General features: G+C 44.1%; 5 protein-coding genes and 1 long non-coding RNA gene across 9 annotated transcripts; 4 read left to right on the top strand and 2 right to left on the bottom strand.

Moving 5' to 3' along the window:
* The first annotated feature begins 195 nt into the window (after nt 1-195).
* LOC4331393 (uncharacterized) lies at nt 196-2,099 on the top strand. The gene is made up of 2 exons (XM_015777016.3): nt 196-560; nt 1,531-2,099. Exons 1-2 carry the CDS (start codon nt 300-302, stop codon nt 1,951-1,953), a joined length of 684 nt encoding a protein of 227 aa, XP_015632502.1. The 5' UTR covers nt 196-299; the 3' UTR covers nt 1,954-2,099.
* A 572-nt stretch (nt 2,100-2,671) lies between these two features.
* LOC4331392 (bifunctional fucokinase/fucose pyrophosphorylase) lies at nt 2,672-7,560 on the top strand. 3 transcript variants are annotated; one of them, XM_015776362.3, is made up of 7 exons: nt 2,672-3,163; nt 3,241-3,500; nt 3,591-3,958; nt 4,604-4,730; nt 4,913-5,932; nt 6,095-6,789; nt 7,018-7,560. In XM_015776362.3, exons 2-7 carry the CDS (start codon nt 3,296-3,298, stop codon nt 7,414-7,416), a joined length of 2,814 nt encoding a protein of 937 aa, XP_015631848.1. In that variant the 5' UTR covers nt 2,672-3,163; nt 3,241-3,295; the 3' UTR covers nt 7,417-7,560. The 3 variants fall into 3 exon arrangements, with proteins under 3 accessions (XP_015631848.1, XP_015631849.1, XP_015631847.1); XM_015776363.3 differs by having other exon boundaries at nt 3,582-3,958; XM_015776361.3 differs by having other exon boundaries at nt 3,241-3,520.
* A 619-nt stretch (nt 7,561-8,179) lies between these two features.
* On the bottom strand, nt 8,180-9,278 carry LOC4331391 (early nodulin-like protein 8). Its single transcript, XM_015776364.3, has 2 exons — nt 8,998-9,278; nt 8,180-8,765 (listed from the first exon to the last, which is right to left on the bottom strand). The coding sequence occupies exons 1-2, from the start codon at nt 9,188-9,190 to the stop codon at nt 8,362-8,364; spliced, it is 597 nt and encodes a 198-aa protein (XP_015631850.1). The 5' UTR covers nt 9,191-9,278; the 3' UTR covers nt 8,180-8,361.
* Nucleotides 9,279-10,807: 1,529 nt separating this feature from the next.
* LOC4331390 (mitochondrial import inner membrane translocase subunit TIM23-2) lies at nt 10,808-11,923 on the top strand. Its single transcript, XM_015776726.3, has one exon. It carries the CDS (start codon nt 10,889-10,891, stop codon nt 11,471-11,473), a length of 585 nt encoding a protein of 194 aa, XP_015632212.1. The 5' UTR covers nt 10,808-10,888; the 3' UTR covers nt 11,474-11,923.
* Nucleotides 11,924-13,545: 1,622 nt separating this feature from the next.
* On the bottom strand, nt 13,546-17,244 carry LOC4331389 (uncharacterized). The gene is made up of 8 exons (XM_015776725.3): nt 17,027-17,244; nt 16,805-16,949; nt 16,550-16,718; nt 14,884-15,154; nt 14,529-14,791; nt 14,233-14,448; nt 14,032-14,146; nt 13,546-13,933 (listed from the first exon to the last, which is right to left on the bottom strand). Exons 1-8 carry the CDS (start codon nt 17,175-17,177, stop codon nt 13,890-13,892), a joined length of 1,374 nt encoding a protein of 457 aa, XP_015632211.1. The 5' UTR covers nt 17,178-17,244; the 3' UTR covers nt 13,546-13,889.
* Nucleotides 17,245-18,275: 1,031 nt separating this feature from the next.
* On the top strand, nt 18,276-22,296 carry LOC9272533 (uncharacterized). Of its 2 annotated transcripts, XR_010739985.1 has the most exons (4): nt 18,276-18,410; nt 18,526-18,642; nt 20,291-20,521; nt 21,820-22,296. It is a non-coding gene; the product is annotated as an uncharacterized lncRNA (long non-coding RNA). The 2 variants fall into 2 exon arrangements; XR_001544222.3 differs by lacking the exon at nt 18,276-18,410 and having other exon boundaries at nt 18,423-18,642.
* Nucleotides 22,297-22,773: the final 477 nt, after the last annotated feature.

Genomic DNA, 22,773 nt, shown 5'->3' with positions numbered 1-22,773 from the left:
TGATCAGGGAGATATATGCAACAGAAAAATCTCCCAGTTCTAAAAAAATCTCCATGTTTAAGGCGGCCCATTAGACAACTGGAGTTTACTTGAAGTAGCCCATTACGGAGTAGTACAGAATTCGGACGGCCCATGCTATCATTTTTTCGGCCCAATAGTTTCGGTTTATAAACCAGGTTGGCCTTCTCCAGCCTCCTCTCTTCCCCGATTCCCAAACCCTAGCCTAGGAGAAGACGAGAGCCGACACCCTCCGCCGCCGGCTTCCATTGCCGCCACCGCCACAGCCAACGGGCAGCAGGATGGAGGCTGGCAGGCCGGCGAGCGCTGCCGGGCAGGGAGAATCCTCCTCGTCCTCCGGCGCGATGGCGGTGGACGCGGCTGGCGGCGTGGAGAAGCCGCGGTTCGAGGCGCTGATGCCGAGCGAGATGAGCGGCGGGAGGCCACAGTTCAGGAAGGTGCCGGTGCCGCAGCACCGCTTCGCGCCGCTCAAGAAGGCGTGGATGGATATCTACACCCCCGTCTACGAGCACATGAAGATCGACATCCGCATGAACCTTAAGGTAGCCTCCAATTTCTCTCCTGGATGTACACTTCTGATTCCGTTGATAGTCGCAAATTGCCTCATGGATATATCTAAATCCTTTGTGTAGCTAATCGCCTTATGGATATATCTCAGTCTTTTGAGTAGTATGTGGTTGCAAATCCTGAATGGTGAGACATGTCCGTGTTGCTTTTCGGCATGATGCTGCAGTGTCAAAACTATATTTTGGCATTTTACTTAGGGCCTGTTTGGTACAGCTCCAACTCCTAAATTTAACTCCAGGAGTTGAGTCTGGAGTGGAGTTGTGGAGCTGCAGCTCCACAACTCTTTCATTTTGTGAGAGAGCTCCACCCAGCTCCACTTCCAGTTTTGGTAGAGCTGAAACTGTTTGGCTGAGCTCCAGCTCCAGGAGGGGTGGAGCTGGAGCTGGAGCTGTGCCAAACAGGCCCTTAGGATAAGTGATTCTGTTATCCTTGTAACATTGTTGCAAGCTGTACATAATTAGTACATGCGTTGTGCTAGAATTCTACTCCAAATGGGAGTAGAATTCAATATGGTGCTATGAGTAAATGGAGTATAATGTCCATTGAATTATACCGTAAGAAGACACTGTTTTTAAAATCCTCTGTGCTAATTTCTTGCCCATGATCAGCACGACAGTTGAGCTGTCTAACCTTTTCAATTCAGTACGAAAAACATAGATATTTGATGTGGTGAAAGCTCACAACTTGCAACTTTTACCTGAGACACTACTAATCACAAATTCATCATAGCTTTGTGTCTGCAAACACTCAGCCGTCATTTGTAAGTCACTCCATTAGTTTGTCCTTGTCTAGTGAGTAGTAACTGTTTGCTCACTGACCTTAAACCATTTGGCAAGAAGTATTATCAGTGCTTGTGAAAAAATGCCATAATCCTACAGTTGTATTTTTGAATGCTTAAGCTGCCTACCATCAAACAGACCATATAATATGTTTCCATTATCTCAGGCAAGAAGGGTGGAGCTGAAAACAAGACAAGACACACCTGACGTGAGCAACCTTCAGAAGTGTGCAGACTTCGTACATGCTTTTATGCTTGGTTTTGACATCGCCGATGCTGTTGCGCTGCTCCGTCTCGATGACCTGTATGTGGATTCCTTTGAGATCAAGGACGTGAAGACACTCCGAGGAGAGCATCTGTCACGTGCTATTGGCCGCTTGTCAGGAAAAGGAGGCAAGACCAAATATGCCATCGAGAATTCTACGAGGACTCGCATAGTTATCGCTGATACGAAGATCCATATACTTGGATCCTTTGTTAACATCAAGGTTGCTCGGGATTCACTCTGTAGTCTTATCTTAGGTTCTCCTGCAGGCAAAGTCTATTCTAAGCTAAGGGCTGTTTCTGCTAGGTTAGCAGAAAGGTATTAGATGGTGCATCGTACCGTTGCAGTTTTGGCCTCGTAATATGTTGTATTGGCTGATTTGTGTGCCTGGGCTCTTAATTGTATCGTTCGAATGAACAAACTTAAAATGCTGAGAGTTTTGTAACAATACATATGCATTGTGTTTAGTTCTGTCTGTTGCCCCCCTGTTTCCGGAAATCTATGGACGTGCTGCTGCATATATGTTTGATGGGTGTAAATTATTTTGTGCTGACTGATGAACGGATTTGTGATAATTATTCGAGGGTACAGGTGATTGAATCAACTATCACAAAACTGAAAAAACAAATAAATTTACATATACAAAGTTTTCATAAATATCATATCGTTTCAGATCTTGAAAGTTTAGATGAGTTGCCATCAGTGTTTCCTGTTCATTTATCTGTGGTTTTTACTTGAGATTTTACTTGGATTACAGTCGTTCATAGCAGTTACTCTCTCCGTTCCATTTTAAATGCAAACATGAGTTTCCGCGCTGAACTTTAGTCGTCTGTCTTATTTGAAATTTGTTGTAATTAGTATTTTTATTGTTATAAAATGATAAAACATGAATAATACTTTATGCGTGACTTATGTTTTTAATTTTTTTAAAAAATTTATCAAATAAGACGAAAGATCAAATTGGAGTACATGGAGGGAGTACATGAACTGAAGTCTGAACGCAACGCACGAGTCTGAAGAACGCTATCGCCATCGGTAGCAGCGGGAAGAGAAGACTGGCCAAGTCGTCGAGGGCTAAGCAAGGCAGTAGAGTGGATCAGTGGAGTGGAGTCGCGTCGGTGTCTAGACGAGATATTTCTTTCTTTCTTTCAACGGCCAAATTCTCCGATCTAGATAAGAGTCGAGGAGCAAAAGTCGCTCGATCGATGGAGCCGGCCGAGCGTCACCGGCGGCGGCGGCGGAGGGCGCACACGGCGGACGAGGCGGCGGCGGTGCTGCGGAAGGCGTGGTGCCGGCTGCGGCTATCGGCGCGGGATCCGTCGCGGGTGCCGCCGTGGGACGCCGTCGTCCTCACCGCGGCCAGCCCCGAGCAGGCCGCGCTCTACGACCGCCAGCTTGCGCGCGCCCGCCGCCTCGGCCGCTTCCCGGCCTCCACCGCCGCCCTCGCCGTCCCCGACCCCGACGCCGCGCGCATCGGCTCCGGCGCCGCCACTCTCCACGCCGTCGCCTCCCTCGTCCGCCATCTCATCGCCCAGGTCCAGCCACTTCTGCCCTATGTACTACTACTACAGAATCGATCCCCTCCCCTGTTTAACATCATCTGAATCTGCAGGCTTCCAAGGAAGAGATCGCCGAATTGCTGCCCGAAGCAAGTGATTCTTCAGCAGATGACATCCCACTCAGCTCGGTGGTACGATTCATGGCGAACAAACACGTACTGCTGCTTCACGCTGGGGGTGATAGCAAGAGGGTTCCATGGGCGAACCCCATGGGGAAGGCCTTCCTGCCTCTGCCTTACTTGGCCGGAGACAATCCTGATGGACCTGTTCCGCTGCTTTTCGACCACATTCTCGCGATCTCATCCAGCGCAAGGCAAGCTTTCAAAAACCAAGGTTGTAGCTTATAGACAGAGCCACTGATTTTGAGCAATATGTTCAATTTTAATTGGTACAGTATGATCAGGTGGGATCTTCATAATGACCGGGGATGTTCTCCCATGCTTCGATGCTTCAAACCTAGTTCTTCCTGATGATGCTGCTTGCATCGTCACCGTGCCAACAACTCTAGATGTGGCTGCTAATCATGGTGTAGTTGTAGCGGCAAAGGACGGAACTGATGGGGAGAACTATTCCCTGTGTTTGGTTGATAATCTCCTCCAGAAGCCTACAGTGCACGAGCTTGTGGAGGGCCAGGCTATTCGAGATGACGGGAGAGCACTGCTTGACACAGGGATAATATCAGCCAGGGGTAAAGCATGGCAGGAGCTTGTTAGACTTGCATATTCATCTAGCCATGTCATGATCAAGGAGCTCATAACTGGCAGAAAAGAGGTGAGCAAATATTTCCTAACACACTGTCCAATTTTTCACAACAGGCTCTCTCATTTACTGCAGACTTGCTTCATCGAATCAAGGCTATGTGATTATTCTGAAAATGCATGTGTTGCATTTGTAGTAGTTGGAGATATCGGTCTACTAATGAGCAACTTCCCTTAAAAGACATAATCACTCATTACTTCAGTTTGGGAGTTATAAATAAATTTGCTATAATTCTTGCAGTGCTGGATGCTCTTCTAGCTGTACAATACAATATTCTATCATCCTGAATTTTACGAAAGTTAGATGCTGTCTGTCTCTGTTTCGCTCTTTGCTTTGATATGCTAGAAGCAACAGTAGTCTGCTTTTCCATCCTAAAGAGAGGCATTGGCATTGTTAGGCTGCTTTATGTTTTATTTTATATTGAGACCAGATTTTCCTAACCTTTTTTCTTTGTCATGATAAAGCTCTGAATATTCCAAACCTCATTAATCTCATCTTTATGGAATTTTTTTTGTTAGACCAGAAATTCAAAGTGACGTCCTAAACTCATTTTCTTTTGCTCCATTGCTTCCATTAGTTACGTTTATCATTTATCTAACTGTAGATTTGATATAATATATTTCATTTCGTGGGTTCATATTACCCGATCTATTGCAGATGAGCTTATACGAAGATCTTGTTGCTGCATGGGTGCCTTCCAGGCATGAATGGTTAAGGACCCGTCCATTTGGCATGGAACTAATTGCTGCTTTGGGAAAGCACAGGATGTTCAGCTTTTGTTCATGTATGTTCTCTTTAGAATTCATTATGTAGCAGTTGCAAGTAAATTATGCTGATTCTCTTTCTGGTATGGCTGTGCATTAAATTCTCCTGTATTTGACAAACAGTTCACATGTTATATTTCTGATTAGTTTTGTGTGATATTATGCCTTTTGCAAAGCTAAGTTGTGACCATTTTCTTTTCAGATGATTTCTCATTTTTACATTTTGGCACATCCGCTGAAGTTCTTGATCACTTGGCGGGCTCATATTCAGGACTTGTAGGGCGAAGGCACATGTCTTCGATACCAGAGACTACTGCTTGTGATATTGCGGCAACAGCTGTCATTTTGTCCAGTAAAATTTCTGCTGGGGTCTCAGTTGGAGAGGATTCATTGGTCTATGATTCATCACTTTCAGGTAGAATTAGGATTGGCTCACAATGTATTGTTGTTGGGGTGAATATACATGAGTTACATGGGAACAGGTCTCAGATAATCAGTACTAGCTCATACTTCACATTACCTGATCGACATTGCCTCTGGGAAGTCCCTTTGGTAAACTCTGTGGAAAGAGTAATGGTTTACTGTGGCCTTCATGATAATCCAAAAGTATCTATGAAGAAAGATGGGACATTCTGTGGCAAACCATGGAGAAATGTCTTGGAACATCTTAAAATCCAGGATACAGATCTGTGGAGCTCAACCAATGAAGACAACTGCTTATGGAATGCAAAGCTTTTTCCAGTCATGTCTCTACCTGAAACGCTGAAAGTAGGTATGTGGCTTATGGGATCGACATGTGACCTGGATGGCAAAGTCGCTTCCCTGTGGAAAGAATCACGGAGGATCAGCTTAGAAGAGCTGCATCGTTCGATTGACTACCATCAGCTCTGTGTGAATTCAAGCAAGCATCAAGCAGATCTAGCAACCAACATTGCTAAAGCTTGCATGACCTATGGCTTGCTTGGGCGCAACCTGTTTCAACTATGTGAGGAAATGCTACAAAAGGAAAATTCATGCGTAGAAGTCTGTAATGAGTTACTTTCGCTTTGTCCCAGTCATGGGGATCAGTATTCTGGTGTTCTTCCGCAGAGCAGAAGATACCAGGTCAAAATGGATCTGCTTACAGCTTCTGGAGATCTTTCCACTGCAGCTATTGTTGAAGATAAAGTGTGGGCTTCCATAGCAAGTGAAACTGCATCAGCTATAAAATATGGATCTAAAGGTACAGTCTGTACACTACCAACAAACTTAATGCTATTTTTTCTGTCGCTTTTCTCAAAATGCAGTTATGTCTTCCAGGCAACGAGCTAAATGTGGTTCATTTTACCATTATCAATATTGATGTTTATATCAATCTAGTTAACACATATGTATGATTTTGTAGAGCCATCAAGCGATTCCAAGTGTTCAAGTAATGGTAACCTGCATCCTAAGAAGGCTATTGTGGAATTACCGGTCCGTGTCGACTTTGTCGGGGGTTGGAGTGATACACCTCCATGGAGTTTGGAGCGTCCAGGTTGTGTTTTGAATATGGCAATACGGTTGGAAGGGAACCTTCCAGTTGGTGCTATGATAGAGACAACAATGGACCACCTTGGAGTTCTCATTGAAGATGATGCTGGCAGAAATGTTTGTATTGATGACCTGTCTTCTATTACTTCACCATTCAAAGAAAATGATTCATTCCGTTTAGTCAAGTCTGCTCTTATTGTGACTGGTGTCCTAAACCATGAAAGATTGTCAAAATTAGGGTTGAACATTAGGACATGGGCAAATGTTCCTCGTGGAAGTGGTCTGGGAACTTCTAGCATATTAGCAGCTGCGGTAGTTAAGGGGCTATTCCAACTTATAGAAGGTGATGAAAGTGATGCAACTGTTGCTAGAGCTGTGCTGGTAGTAGAGCAAGTAATGGGCACAGGCGGTGGATGGCAAGATCAAATTGGTGGCCTATATCCTGGAATCAAGTGCACTCAGAGTTTTCCAGGACAGCCATTGCGTTTGCATGTTGTTCCATTGCTGGCATCTCCGCAGTTGATTCAAGAATTACAACAACGTCTCCTGGTTGTGTTCACTGGTCAAGTAAGTATGAATTTTCTGCTGTAAGCATATATAACATAGTAGATAAACTGAAATTAGGGCTAGAAGTTTCAATTTACAAACAGTAGCCTGTTCAAGTTCCACCATGATTCTAAGATTTGTACGTCCAAACAAGATTCCTTCCAAGTGTGCACGCCCATCCATTTTCCACATTGATTTTGCTTCAAAAGAGTATAATTTTCTCCCCAAATGAATGTATACTCTGCACAGGTAAGGCTTGCCCACCGGGTCCTGCAGAAAGTTGTCACTCGATATCTCCGCCGTGATAGCCTGTTGATATCTAGCATCAAGAGGCTTGCTGAGTTGGCGAAAATTGGAAGGGAAGCCCTGATGAATGGTGAAATAGACGAGCTTGGTGGCATAATGTCGGAGGCCTGGAGGCTGCATCAGGAGCTAGATCCTTTTTGCAGCAACAAGCTTGTGGACGAATTGTTTGCATTTGCTGACCCTTACTGCTGCGGCTACAAGCTTGTTGGAGCTGGTGGGGGCGGCTTTGCGTTGATGCTTGGAAAGAATCTTAACTCTGCCAAAGAACTCAGACAAGCACTCGAGAATTCTGCCACCTTCGATGTAAAGGTGTACAACTGGAACGTTGCTATGACACCATGAACAAGTATAGAACTCGCGGAGCATATGTTTTCTTACTTTTCCTTCTGGTAAACAGAAGTTGCATATACTGCTGGAGCCTGGCGTCATTGTACATTTGTACCGTCCGGTTCATTTATTCAGATATGAAGTGCATTATTTCAACAATCTAATTGTTCCAGATATTCGTTTCTTGCATAACACTATCTGATACTACCTCTGTCCTACGAAGTGTACATTCACTTGTCCAGATTTGTGTACAAGAGTGAACTCTTTTTTGGATGGAGGCGAGTTGCAGGTCTAAGGTTGAGTGGCTTCAATGATTAATAATTTGTGAATGTCTTAAAAATGAAGTGCCGGCACGTACCAGCCATGCCTGCATTGCTATGGAAGTGATCATGCATGGACAGTTGATGGACATCAGGACACGGTTTTTTCCATCCAACATGACAGATTTCTGTGGAAGCCAACATGGTTTGCCCGATGGTGCTTGGCAACACAGCTAACCCTATGGACAGCAGCTTCCTGTTTGTGCCAGGCAGCCAAGGTAATATGAAGAGTACTGTTCAAGATCACGTTATCAATGCCTGGACCATCGAATCTCTTCTGTCTGGGACTAGCAGTCCAGGACACCGACACGATGAGGCATCTGTTAAATACTACTACTTCATGTGGTAGATCTGTTCCATGGCCATCTTTAAATACTTCACTGTTTGCCTAATGATGTGATGAACAGATGAAGTGGGACAGTAAGATCTTGCAATGGTGTAAATGGCAAGCTAGAAGCTGCAGATGCAATGGATGCCAGCTGAGTTGATCGATGCAAAAAAAAAAAAGAATCATCACCATCATTTCATTGTACAATCCAATACAAACGGATAAAAAATAAGAATATGGAGATCCAAGCTCTGATCATCCAAAGTTAATAATAAACTCCCTAAGATAAAATCCACAATCAACAAGATGCTCTCACAGCAAGAAGACGGCGAAGGCAAGAGCAGCAAGAAGGACGGATCCAGCTCCGCCGGCGGCGGCGGCTCGGGGCGCCGCCGACTGTCGCGCTCCGGCGGGGCCGAGCGCCGCCGACTCGAACCCCGCCGGCGCCTCGGCCGGCATCGGCGCGAAGGCGGCGAGGTCGTTGGCGGTGGGCGGCAGGTAGGTGCCGTTGGCCATGGGCACGTCGACGGCCAGCCTCTGGCCCTTCCGGCAGTGTCCCAGCGCGGCGCTGATGTAGTAGACGCGGCCGGGCGTGGTGAGGTTGAAGACGGAGTTGCCGTCGTCGAGCTTCAGCACCGGGTCCGACGCCTGGCAGGCGGCGAACGCCACCGGCGTCACCTGCACCACCGAGTCCTGGCTCGGCGGGTACAGAAACCCTGCGTGAATCATACCCAGTGAAGAAGATGAGTTACGGCGTATTTACAAACGAAAAATAATTTAAGAGTAAAATTTTTATAATCAGCTAAAAACAAAGTCTGAAAAATAAATTTCGATGAAAAAAATTTTAAAATCAGCTTTAAATCTGAAGTTGAAAAATTTAAATTTCGGTTGATAAGTACAAACATAAGAAAAAGACGAGGCCTCTAATCGCGATGATCCAGTGCTTACAGATGGAGTCGCCGAGCGCGAAGTGGATGGATTTGGCCCAGCGCGAGTAGACGTCGGGCTTGGACGGCGGCGGGATGCCCCAGGCGTCGAGGTCGCCAACCTTGTACATGGCGCCGCCGCAGCCGTCGATGAGGAGGAGCAGCGCCACCGCCGCCGCGGCGACGAGAGATGCCAATGCCGACGCCCCACGCATCCTTCCTCGCTTAGCTCTCGCCGCTTTTCTTTTCTTCTCGTCCTAGCAAAGCAAAGCACAAGCAAGCGACCAGTGCTCACACTCTGCCACCTCCTTGTTCGTTTCTTTGCCTATTTATGACGAGGCGGTTTGGATCGTTGGAGGCTAACGGGCGGAATTGACCGAGAGAGAGATGTCGCGGCTCGATCGATCGAGCCATGTGTCGGCCGGAATCCCCGGCCTAAAATCATCATGTAAAGACGTGTGTGGGTTTGGTTTGTGCTCGTAAAACGGCAGGATTAGTACTTAGTGGGCACTAAGCATGTGGTCCATTGCATCGTTAGCCACTAACTAATGATATACTGTTAGTGTTAGTAACTCGGGAATGGATCGAAAGGGTTTGTGTTTACCTGTGTCTGTTTGGCTCCAGTTGGGAGTGGGCTGGTGGTGCTGCTCATCAGACGCAGCACGTGGGTCAGTGGAGGGGAGCACGTGGATTCAGAGATCTGAGCTTTTGTTTTTCTTCGCTAGATTATCGTATTCGTCTATAGCTATAGCAGCTGTGTTTGCGATGATTAGTTAGGGTATGTTTAGTTCACTTGTTTGATTAAAATTGGAACAATATAATGAAAAAGTTAAATGTTTCTGTGTAAGTGACGAAAAAATTAGAAGTTTTAAAAAAAAATTTAAAACTAAACTCGGCCTTAGCTATAGTGGTGGTATGGTCGAGACATGGGAATGGGAGTTCCAAGCAATGCTAGCTCATGGAGACAGTAGCTCGTGCAGCTCGCCCTTGTATACAAAACAGTTTGCTGCTTTTGGCTAACCACTTGCTCTGACATACCGTGTGTGTACCACACCACAGTCCATGTTACTGTCGCCTCTGCCGTGTAGCGCGAATCCTCCTCGTCGGGCGCATGATGGGTGAGAAAAAAAATAACTGACGATGTTTCATTATATATAAATCAAATATTACAGTAGATTTTTATACTATTTAATAATTTTATCTTGATGGACATATGATTTGTTTTTTTATGTATATAGGATTTAAGTGTTGCAATGACTTTAAACGTTTGTTGCATATATTGAACCAAATTATTTCATCTAGCGATCTGACCGTTTTTTGCTTTTTTTAAGAATTGAAATATTCTTTCGCTATTTACTGAAACATTGTTTTTATATAAGGTGAAACAACGTCCGATTTTTTGGAAACCGTTGCTTCATATATTGTAGCAAAATGTTTTATAAAGTGATTTGGTTGTGTTTCAGCTTTTTAAAAGATTAAAACATTTTTAATCTATTAACTAAAAATTTTTCGATCTACTTAACGAAACAACGTCCAATTTTTTTTTTGAAAAAAGAATCGGGCGCCCAATTCGCCTCCGCCGTGTTGGGTTTGCCTCCAGCGAAGCACAACTAAAGTGTGTGATGGGCCGATCGGTTGATGGGCCATCATCCACCACTTTGGTCGATGGGTTAATGGGTCGCCTAATCAACTCCCGGGCCATCAAAATTGCGGCCCATGAATCGCAAGGTCGGCGACCGCGAAAATATCACATCACACACACACGCAAACGCAAGTGGCTTGGGGCTCCAGAAAGTTGTGTAAAATAATAAAGAGGCCGACGCGGAATACGCGCAGTCAGCTCCGTGCCGAAACCCTCCTCCTCTTCCTCTCTGCCTTTCTTCCGCTCCACGCCGCCCTCCGCCGCCGCCGCCATGGCTGATCCGCGGCTGTTCTCGTCGGGATCCGGCACCCGCGACGACCGGACGGACGCCTCCGGCAGGCGGCTGTACAACCCCTACCAGGACCTGAATATCCCCTACAAGCAGCTCTACGACCTCCCCACCTCCCCGGAGTTCCTCTTCCAGGAGGAGTCGCTCGCCCAGCGCCGCTCCTGGGGCGAGAACCTCACCTACTACACCGGCATAGGCTACCTCTCGGGCGCCGTCGCCGGCGCCGCCGTCGGCCTCCGCGACGCCGCGCGCAACGCCGAGCCCGGGGACACCGCCAAGATCCGGGCGAACCGCGTCCTCAACTCGTGCGGCAGCAACGGCCGCCGCATGGGGAACACGCTCGGGGTCATCGGCCTGCTCTACGCCGGGATCGAGAGCGGCATGGTCGCCGTCCGCGACCGCGACGACTGGATCAACAGCGTCACCGCGGGGCTCGGCACCGGCGCGCTCTTCCGCGCCGCCAACGGGCCGCGCTCCGCCGCCGTCGCGGGCGCCATCGGTGGGGTCCTCGCCGGCGCCGCCATGGCAGGCAAGCAGGCGGCGAAGAGATATGTGCCTGCCCTCTGATTCGTCCGCACGGTATTCTCTCTGCTGTGATAAGAAATGGTCGAATCAATTGGTCGCCAAAAGGAATGTCATTTCTTCGTTTTGCTCTCCTGGTTAATTTATTATTGGAGAAGGGTTTTCTTCTCGACATTATATTTTAGCGTTATGTTACATGTAATCGATATGATCGGATCAGATCACTAAATTTTTGGCCTATGTTGCAATGTAACGTCTTCTCGAGTAGCTAGTTAGCTGGTACCAACACAATAATACATACTTTTACGTTATGCTGATGGTGAGTCCGTGACAATGTGAAATGTAATGTTCATTGTAGTGTAGTTTTCCTAGATTATTATGGTGTGTGTTTCACTTGCGATGAAACAATATGCCATAAAAGAGTAGGCTAATGTTTGCACATTTCTAATCTATCTATGGATGCCATCCTCATTATGTGCTGCGATTTACATTCTACCAAGTAATGCATTCCGGTTGCAGGGTCAAATGGACATAAAGATATTTAGTTATACCCAATGTTGCTTCCTATGTATAACTATATATCCTTATGTCTGTCTGAACCCGTAGTTCTCAAGGACTTCCACATGCATTTTATTGTGTATAATGGATATTGATGATCTTTGCATATTGTTATATCATTTGATGCTCTATTGCAACTATACAACAATGTTTTTGTTTGCATGTTTGGCATTTGACTCTTGGTACAAGTCACACTACCGACTACTACCTGCGTTCCCAAATATAAGAGAATTTGTCTATGTAACTGCATAGGCAAAATCCCTCATGTTTGGGGATGGAGGTAGTACTAAGTACTAGTATCAAGTACTGATATGCTATATTGCCATGTTACGTGGTGATTGTTATGCTCTGATGTTTCAATGTAAGATATTCATTAGGAATTTGTAAGGTTTCTGTTTGGCATCTGTAAAACACACTGCCAGTCTTGATGTTTGGCATTTGTAAGCTGCCGGTTTATGTTGAAAGCACATTATTTCTTGTTCAGTGATATCTGAATGTTACTGGTCCAAATTTTAGTTCAAACTTCCACCGTATTTTCCCTTACGAATGGATTTTTTAGTTTGTATTCTCCAGACCATAGCATATTACAATGTTCATGTTTTCTATCTATTGCAGTCTTATCCTGTTCTGTTACTACTGTACTTTGTTCTTATTCTGTAAATTGATGTGTTTTCTGTCACCAATTTTCTTGGTCTTGAACGGATCTATTGATAAAGCTGATAACTACCAAACTTTAGGTTATGGAAGAATCATGTATTTCACCACCAGCTTCTGTTTTCCTTCGTATGTGCTCTTTTTATACTGTATGTTGGCCTAGTTGGCTAGTTCTTTTTGTCCTCTTTCAGTATAATGTTTTGGTGGGTTAACTCTTATCATATTCTGATGTTACAATTCGGTTGGTGGGTTAGGCAGACAACTGTTCTTCTGTTGAGCTTCGAACCTTTTCCTTGTGGGCATTTCTGAGATGTGGCCATCCTCTTATACTTGTGCAACCCACCATTTATATTCCTTCCTAGTTTTTACTTGTATGTTCGTAAAGCTTTCGACTTTTTTGGCTCGTCCAATAATCCGGTGCAGCAAACAAGATCTTTTCCTTTCATTTCCTTATGAGTTGCATTGTGATGAACTATTTCACCTATCACTTGTATGTTCTTAAAGCTTCGAACCTTTTTGGCTCGGATAATAATCCGGTGCTGCATACAAGACCTTTTCCTTTCATTTCCCTATGAGATGCAGTGTGATGAACCATTTCACCTTATGGCAGACTAGCATGTATATTCAGCATAGATTTAGGCATATAAGATGTGATAAATTCAAGAGCTTTACTGTAGGGTGATGTTACGGCAAGAACAATAATCCCTTCTGATCATCAAGTCAAATTTATCTCGCGAGTCGTGAGTGCCCGGTACGAGGATGTTGGATCAAGTCTGTTTGGACGCGTACAAGTATGAAAACTCCTGTACGCCAGATCACAGATGTGACTATGTAAGAGACTGCAAGAGATTGTCTGTAAGGGACAATAATTTCGAGGAAACAACACGATATCTGAGAAGGCCTTCTCTCGTGTAAAATATAACTTCGATTAGGATATCCGTAGCATTTAATTTCATACAATGTCATGCTGGTGAATAACAATAACAAATAACAAATGACAACATGAATAGCCTATATCTCGGCTATAGCTCAATGCTTGCTGAACTATGTATTGCCTCTCGTGCCTACTACATTTGCTCCACAGATGTGAACTACCAGCCAATGGTCAATCGACATTGCAGAAATAAAGTTACAAACAAAAACAACTGCTCTTTTCTGCAACGTCCAATCTTATTCAGCAGCTCGGTAGAAATGAATTGCAGTATGCCACATGCTTATATTCGATCTGTTTGTATGATCCTATCAATCCTTAAGGATTCAGTGGCTCATCTTCATCAACCATCTCTTGTGCTTCTGCAGAAAATGTTAACCCCAACAGTTAGGAATCAAAGAAATTGATTGGCAAAGCGATTTTAGTTTTTATATGTGGAGTAATGAAGAAAGATGCATACTTGTCGATGATTTGTGTAGGTCAGAAACAACCATTAGCCGTCTCTGCAGGATTGCCGCCATGAAGAGGAAGATAGAACACATGCCAAACATGACAGTGATAGGGAATGCATTCACCTGCAAAATTCACAGAAAAAAATGTTATTTTTGAAGGAAATCAACAGATTAGAATCATGAGATTCAGTAAGAACACTTTCACTTACATTGTAAAGCACCACACAAACAAACAAGTTCAGTGGTATGCGGAAGAAATTCATGATTGTGCTTCTTGCCTCCTCAGGAATATATTGAGATCTCATCTTCATGATTGATGGCCAGAATATGCCAACGCATGCCTCAAAGGTACAGAAACCAAGCAGCTGCAGAGTGCCTCCAAATGAGATGCTACCTCCTTTCACTGAAGAAGTTGGCACTAGAATCTGTTCAACATTTAGCAAACGGATGTTAGGCTCTGAATTATAAGAGAAAAATTGACAGGCAGTATAAGCAGTGTTCTTACGTTGGTGACAACAGGAAGGAAAAGGGTGAAGGCTGATATTGTAAACACGATCTGCATATAACCTTCGACCTTCAGCTTTCGGGCTAACAAGCGTGCAGCAATTGAGCTACCCAACATTGATGACAGCATGAATGTGGCAAATATGAAGCCATGAGGAATATCTTCTTCATTTGGGCTCAACGCCGGAGTCCAGAGGAAGACGAAAGTATACATTGAGCCCTCAAACAATGACTGTATGGCTCCCAGTAATGCAATTTTTTCATCTAAAGATTTCAAGGATGATGTCAGAATGCCGATTGTCAACTTTGATACATATCTGTTTATCTGTCAATCCAATAAGATGAGTTAAGCATACCTGAAGCAATTGCTTTGGCTGCAACCTTGAACTGGGACATCAAATCCTTGCTTTCAGATGGGTCTCCATAGTTTTCACTCCATGAAGACATTATGATAGCCATGCCTATTGCCAGGAAGCATGCAGCAGCATCAAATGGTGCCACGGGACCAAAGCCCAAGTTGTCGGCAAGCAGGTTTGCAAATAGCCCGGATACAATTGCGACCAGGCCATTGCCAAGAAATATAGCCTTGGAGAATGTGATCGACAGCCATTGTGAATCAAAACCTCTCTGTGAAAGGAAATGCCAAGGTTAAACTTTACAGTGAAAAATTGATAACGCAGATAAGAAATTGACTGTAATACATTGGAGAAGTTTGCAAACGACAAGGACCATTTATTAGTTAGTTAATCAAAACGACAGTTTTGTCACGGGAAGAACACTGCATAGTAGTGTGTCACAGACTCACAGCCTCACAGGCAACAGATACTGTACCTGGATCCTTGGATTCTTATTGATAATTGAATGAATTATTGAATATGTCCGAGATTAATATCCATATAGGAGACGGCACATGGCCGAATAAAAGGACAATTTGTAGTGAGTGTGAGGCTATCCTAAATACTCCAGCTTTATTAAATGGGCCATGCTTGTTAAATGCCTATCCTTGTGACGATGCAACCATCTTATTCTGATCCACCGACACAATGACCAGAAAGAAAACAAAAAATGGTGGCTATGAGCTTGCAACTATACTAGAACTACTAGCTATACTCCATACTGCCTCCGTCCCATCCTAAGTGCAGTTATATATTTCTGTGTCCAACGTTTGACCATTCGTCTTATTTAAAATTTTCTTATGATTAATATTTTTTTTGTTGTTATTGAATGATAAAATATGTAGTACTTTATGCGTGACTTATTTTTTTATTTTTTTCATAAATTTTTAAATAAGACGGACAGATAAACATTGAAATAGAAACCGATAATTGCAAAATGGGACGGAAGGAGTACTAGATTTCAGTCTTCTCTTTTCAGATCCTGACAAAATGACCTTTTACTGTGTAGTCCTAATCTCAAACTGAAAATCCTTTTTTTATGTGCCTAATTGAGTAAGTAGTCAAACATCCCAAAATAAAAGTACTCCTATGCTCCTAGCTCGCTTGGATGACAAGGATGTGATTATGTGAATGAATCCAAATGACGCTCTAATAGTTTATTCACAACAAAGATAGGAATAATTTTAGTTACTTAAGGTTAAAACATTCCAAATATGTATTCTTTATACCACTAGAACATGCCCTTCTAGATAGACAACTAAAAAAAAAGAGGAAACTTTGGATTAAAGTTAAAGTCAGACCAGACACAGCTGCAAAGCATCAGTGTGAGGGGGGACACTGACAAGCAGATCTGGCCCTGCGTATAATTACAGTAATACTAATTACTCCCTTTATCCCATAATATAAGACACGATCAAACTTGACACGATCGTCAAAACTAATATTTATCTTATAATTTCTCATATATTATAAGGTTTATAGTAATAAAATTATAACCCTATGAAAGTAAATTGAAATATCAATCCAATAATATAACTTTTAGCAAGTAAAATTTAATTCATATTGTACTAAAAATCCGTCAAAATGTTTTGAAGGTAGAATCTTGAAATGTGTGAGCGTCCAGTACCTTGTTGTGCTCCGCGACGAGCCATGACTCGAACGCCGAGAAGAGCAGCGAGGTGGCGATTCCTCCGAGCACGCGGCCGATCATGAGGATCTTGTACTCGGGGGAGTGCTTGGTGATGCAGCTGAGGATGTAGCTGATGCAGTAGGTGATGCACGCCCTCTTCCTCCCCCTGAAACACACAGATTTTTCTGTCAGTCTCAGCGCGGGGCACAATCTGTGACAATCGGAGAGGAAATCGATGAAGAAGAAACGTACTGCTTGTCGGCGAGTGATCCGACGATGGTGCCGAAGAGCATGGAGGATCCGAAGCCGGCGATGAAGAGGCGGCCGATGTCGCCCTTGTCGAAGCCGTACTGGCTGTAGAGGTAGTACACGTACGGCCCTTGCAGCCAGTCCCCGGCTGCACAAGATTGATGAAAGCCATGAATCCCAGATCCGGGAGGACGAAAATGCGCCAAGAATCGAAGAATGACATACACATCATGAGGGAGTAGACGAGGACGTAGTTGTTCTTGAAGGAGTTGAAGGCCTGGGAGGTGGTGACCCGGTCCTTGGCGCTCTTGCCGAGCTCCAGCCCGGCCACCACGGCGGCGAGGCCCCCGAACACGAGGTAGTAGAACACCTCCATGGCTCCTCCGACCTCCGCGAGAGAGAGAGAAAGATGGAATGGACGAAGCGCGGGTGGATGGATCGGCGAGTCGACTCCTCAAGCCGGTGGGATTTATACGCGCGTTTCTTGGGATTTCGGGTGCGGTGCGTGTGTGTGGTAATTCTGGCTGGTTGGGGGTTGGGTTTTGGGGGCAGTGGAGTGGGGGGTTTGAGTGTGCGTGCGCCAAATCTTCGGCCGGCACGCACTTGCGGTTGATGGGAATTGCGCTTGCTGCTGCCGCCGCGGGATCGGATGTGTTTGTGTGTGTCTGTGCGTCTGGGGCCCAACGGTGGTTGAGATTTCTTCCAATTGATGATGATGAATCCAGTCCCAGTGGTGGTGGATAGATGGATTTTGGGTGTTCTTCTGCTTGGCGGCGTTACTGACACAATTCTCGATCGTCAGCGAATTTTTCTTGGTTGAGTAGACAATGACACGTATAGTAGTATACCGCGTAGCCAGACTGCCGGATACTAGTACTGTAGTACAGTCGGTGGAACGAACATCGGATTGGCGGTGCCCCAGTGCCAGATCAACCAAACCTTGTTCGTTTTCTCTCCTCATCTCTCTCGAATGGATCAAGTTAATTACTTGCGCGCTGTGAAACAAGTGTCGGCGTGAGGGTGAGGCAATGGACCACTGCAATGGACGGTGGATCTACCCTGGCAGCGGCAGTACACCAGTGCTTGCGCAGAGACAATGCCTAGCTCACCCATGCTCATCGTCCCGGTCCATCACAACTCACAAGTTCACAAACTATCATTTCTTTAACTCCTTGGCATTTGATATCGTGGTTATGACTAGCATTGCACTGGCGGTCTCCCATCTCTGACTCCGAATGTGATGTCCTCTTTGGTCAACGACTCACACTTGCAGCATGTTTGGCCCTAAACCACTGCAGCTAGCTTGCAATTGCAAGCGGTGGAGAGATTTTCTAATGCGATCTGATCGGTTTGGTTTGGTTTTTTGTCGAGCCGAGTCGCACACGGTTAGGCACGCTCACGCGCACTGCGTCGCGTTGCGTGGTGCGGCGACCGAACCACCCAAACGCGCCATGTTTATCCAATGGGATTACCCGCGGAGAAATCCCACGCTCTCCACCGCCCCGCGCGCTACGGCGCCGGTGAGATCGAATCGCGGAGAGAGGGAGAGAGGAGGCGATGGACGGCGGAGCGGAGCGGAGCGTCCTCATCATCCGCGGGCGTTTGCTAGGTAGGTGCATCCGATTTCCATCGCTAGCTTGCGGCGAATCGCCCTTGTGGATCCTTGAGGCGATGCCCTAATCGCGCTTTGCAATGCGGGCGGATGTACATGCGGCGGCTTCAAGGGGCGACGGTTGGAGGAGCAGCGGTGCCCGCAGGTGGTACCTCATTTGGTAGTGCGCCGAGGGGTGAGACGAAAGTGATGCAACTGCAAGCGGATCGCTCGCCTCCTCCAATCCTCGGTAAGGTTCCGAAACTTCCGATTCGGTTGTAGAATATTGTTTAGGGTTAACTGTTTTTTTTCCCGGGGTGAATGCAGATTTAGTCGCGTCAGTGGTGGGGCAAATGTAGATTTAATCATGGCATCGTTGATGTGTTGCACGAATTAACTTTTGCGACATAATATGTTGAGTTCTGAGTATTGTATGTGTGTTCAGTTTACGGTGGATGATTCAGATATTTGGTTTGCAGAGTTAGTCTGGGACAGAACCTTCGTATGGGTAGACAAGCTAAATTGGCATAAATAATGTGATTATGAATTGGCAATAATTTTTTTCTGGTTGTGTCATGTGTGGTGAATTGTTACAAGGTTTTTGGTTTCTAGGTTTAGATTGTTTTGATCATTGTTTAAGTATACAGACTAAATGCAGTTCCAGTGGATCTTGCACATGTATGTACACACGCAGGATCTAGAGCTGGCTTAGGTAGTTTAAGGGGCCATGCTTCCCTCAAGAGCCTTGAGAATGTGATGGCTGAACTAGTTTTGCACGCGCTGCTGCACGTAAGCAGATTATGGTGCCTGCAGCATCAACCGTCTGATCTTATTATATCATTGTTCAGAAAGGTGAAGGAATGAATTAGGTATTTTCAGCACTGGATGCTCCTTTAGTTTAAGGGTAAGAGAGAAATGAGAAAGATGGAAAGTAGGTTGTGATGTGGAGCAGCAGACATAGTATGTAACAATTTTATTCAGCTTTTGTTCAGCAAATGTTGTTATCTGGGATAAGTATATGGCTATTGGGGATGAGATAGTTCAGGTAAGGACTAGGTAGATTGGATAGAAGCATTGTGAGGATTGGAATCAGTGAGCTTTGGTTTGTTGGTTAGTTATTTCAGGGAGGAAGAATATGGGAAGATGGTGAGTAGGCTGTGAGGTTGAATGACCTGTAAAACAGAGTAATCTTTAGTAAATCTGAAAAGAGAAAGGGTGCCCCTGGTTTTTTTTTTGAAGGTATAGTGATTAGTGAGTGACAATTCTAAGCAAGGGTCCAAATGCCAATCACCAAAACGAGGATGTAGTTTCAGTTGATAGCAACAGATACAAAATAAGGTAGATAATAGTATCAACAATTTATATATGAGAACCGTAGAGAACGTCCAAACTAAAGTTAGGGTGTGTTTAGTTCACGCCAAAATTGGAAGTTTGGTTGAAATTGGAACGATGCGACGGACAAGTTAGAAATTTGTGTGTGTAGGAAAGTTTTGATGTGATGGAAAAGTTGGAAGTTTGAAGAAAAAGTTTGGAACTAAACAAGGGCTTAGGAGCCTAGCAGTAATTTTCCCTCCTTCAAATAGGGGTTGCCCTTTATTTGTGCATACTGACAGCACTTGTAGCTAGGGACTAGAGTGGTATACACTATATATTATAAGTTTTCTCATTTGGTATAGGACTGTAGTTATGTTTACCTTTTCAGGTTTTCATACACGGATATGTAGAAAGATAACCAAGGTGTAATATTTGTAAGAATTAGTTTGACCCACTACTTTAGTTCTGGTCTCATGACATATATAAGCATTGTAAAGACATACCAGTACTAAACATCAACATATATTTCTTTCTTAATGTCAGAACTAAGTATCGATAATATTCATTTTGGAATATTTATGCAGCATAAATCAACAGACCATTTACCTTCAGAAGCTGGGGTCATCTCTACACTGACTTCACTAGTTTTGTTAAGCAATTCCCCATCCCATGGAGAACCAGGAAACAGAGTAATAGCTCAAGGTCCAGGCATGTCATCAAGGGTTTGACATCATGACTCAAATTGTTGGTGGCATGTCATTTCAGAGCGCTACAGCAATCCCAGGATGACAAAATGATCCATTTATTGATGCTTAGTAAGTCATTTTTTTCTTTGAACCTATCATTTTCTTTACCTTTTCTTTATTCAGTATCAAAGTTACTGTTTTCCTTTTTTCCCTGCATCAACAGCACTTGTCACTTTACTAGACTGTTCTTGTGGCAAAACAGCCCTGGTAAAGAATGAATAGCTATTTAGGCTAAACTGAGACCCCCATTATATGCATTTAAATATTTCATGTGCACTGAAAATGTAACAAAGCATGATCAACATCCACTAGCAGGAGGCATAGTATTTTAGTCAGTTTGGCCCTGTTTAGATCCCATCCCAAAATTTTTCACCCTGTCACATCGAATGTTTGAATACTTACATGAAGTATTAAATATAGGCTAAAAAAATAACTAATTGCACAGATTGTGACTAATTTGCGAGACGAATCTTTTAAGCCTAATTGCTCCATGATTTGACAATGTGGTGCTATAGTAAACATTTGCTAATGACGGATTAATTATGCTTAATAAATTTGTCTCGCGGTTTACTGACGAATTCTGTAATTAGTTTTTTTATTAGTGCCCGAACACCACATGCGACACCCTATATAATACCCGATGTGGCACGCCACACCCCTAGATCTAAACACCCCCTTAATCTGAAAAAAAGGGTCATTTTGCAGCTCCAAGCTCTCATTTCCTGATTTCCTTTTGTTTTCTGTATGTTGGCATGCATATTAGACATAAAAATTTGAGACATGATAAGGTGGACCATCATCATTGATGCCCCTTCAGCCCTTCTAAACCTCTCCCCGTTGGGCTAGATTTTCCTAATTTCCTGTATCGTATGCTTCATGAAATACAATAATAAGCCCTGCTATCTGTTGTATCTTGGGGTGTTATGAGGCTGTTAAATGATATTATCCTAAAAATAATTTTGATGCATGCTCTGCACTAAAGTATATCTATGTAATGGATCACATAAATAGTGAAATAATTCTCACTTTGTTCTCATATCGTCTCATTTTTCTTGGTAATCAGTTGGTACAGACTTTGGTAATTGTGGGATCTGAAATGCTAATTTACAACTCGAAACAGCTAATACTCTTAGAAACTGTGTTTGTATATGAATGTGTATCAGCTTTTCAGTAGGTCAATCTGTTGTATCTCAACCTAACCTAACGGCCGATTTAAATGAGGCATGTCAGGCATGAGAAGGGAGGCAATTTTGATGACTTGTACCCATATCATCCTTTTGCCTTCTCTTATAATAGTGGACTTTTACAAATGTACAGGTGTTAACCATGTCTGGCGTTCACTGAGGTTTTTAACTCGTTTTGTGCAGGCAACTCTGCTGGGGGCATACCGTATGATTCCTCGTGAAGTGGAGTGGATCATGACGGTATTGAATTTTGATTTCTCCTTGCTGCTTGACTTGTGTAAGAAGGCCCAGCCTATGCAGCCGTGCGAGGTTTTGTAGGCCTTGGTTAGAACATAGAAATGGGCAGCGTCGTGCCCTTAGTTCATATATACTAGTTTCTAAGAAATTCATATATAAGGAGTTTTCGCGAAATCGCACCGTTTGATAGACCAAAAGGCATGGCGTTGGATGGAATAGTTGCATTCCTTAGAAAAGGATGCACCCTGTCTTTCATCCTTTTTCCGAAAAATATTCTTCCTGTTTCTTAATGTATAAGGATCAAAGGCGTCCTTCTTATGGCAAAGGATCGTGGCGTTGACGCTACAGTACTGTATAACACTGCAGCTAAAGCACATAAACATGCAATAGCATGCATGGGCCAACGCTCTTCATGATTGATCATTCAGCATATGCCATACCTGATGGCGCTAGCAATCTTGCATCAAAATTTTAGACTGAACCAACATCTTGCTGACATGCTGGTTTCCTTTAGTCTTTAGAGCTTCGTATACAAGCATCGGAATATCTTATCCTTTTCTTTTTGGGCTTTTCTTCCGTGTGACTGAGGTGTTCTCTGTTAATGGCTGGCCCATCCTTCTAGAGAATAGAATATGTTCTTTGCATGCATGAAGCTTATTCAAAAGGGATATACATGAAGGTTATCCTAATGGTTGACTGTTGGTTATATGCATGTAATTAGATCAGTTACCAGTGATTGTCAAAACTTATGGTGTGCAGTTGCTCGTACTTGCGTGATTATTTAATACTACGTGCATATGTGCTTGTTTATTCAAAGTTTAGCCCAAATAATTCCAACACCTGAAACTTTTATATTTTGGTCCTTTTTGAAAACTTATTTTACAAATAGACCCCTGAAAA

Source organism: Oryza sativa, chromosome 3 (genome assembly GCF_034140825.1).
Source record: "Oryza sativa Japonica Group chromosome 3, ASM3414082v1".
NCBI classification, from domain to species: domain Eukaryota; kingdom Viridiplantae; phylum Streptophyta; class Magnoliopsida; order Poales; family Poaceae; genus Oryza; species Oryza sativa.
This window is presented reverse-complemented; position numbering and strand designations above follow the sequence as displayed.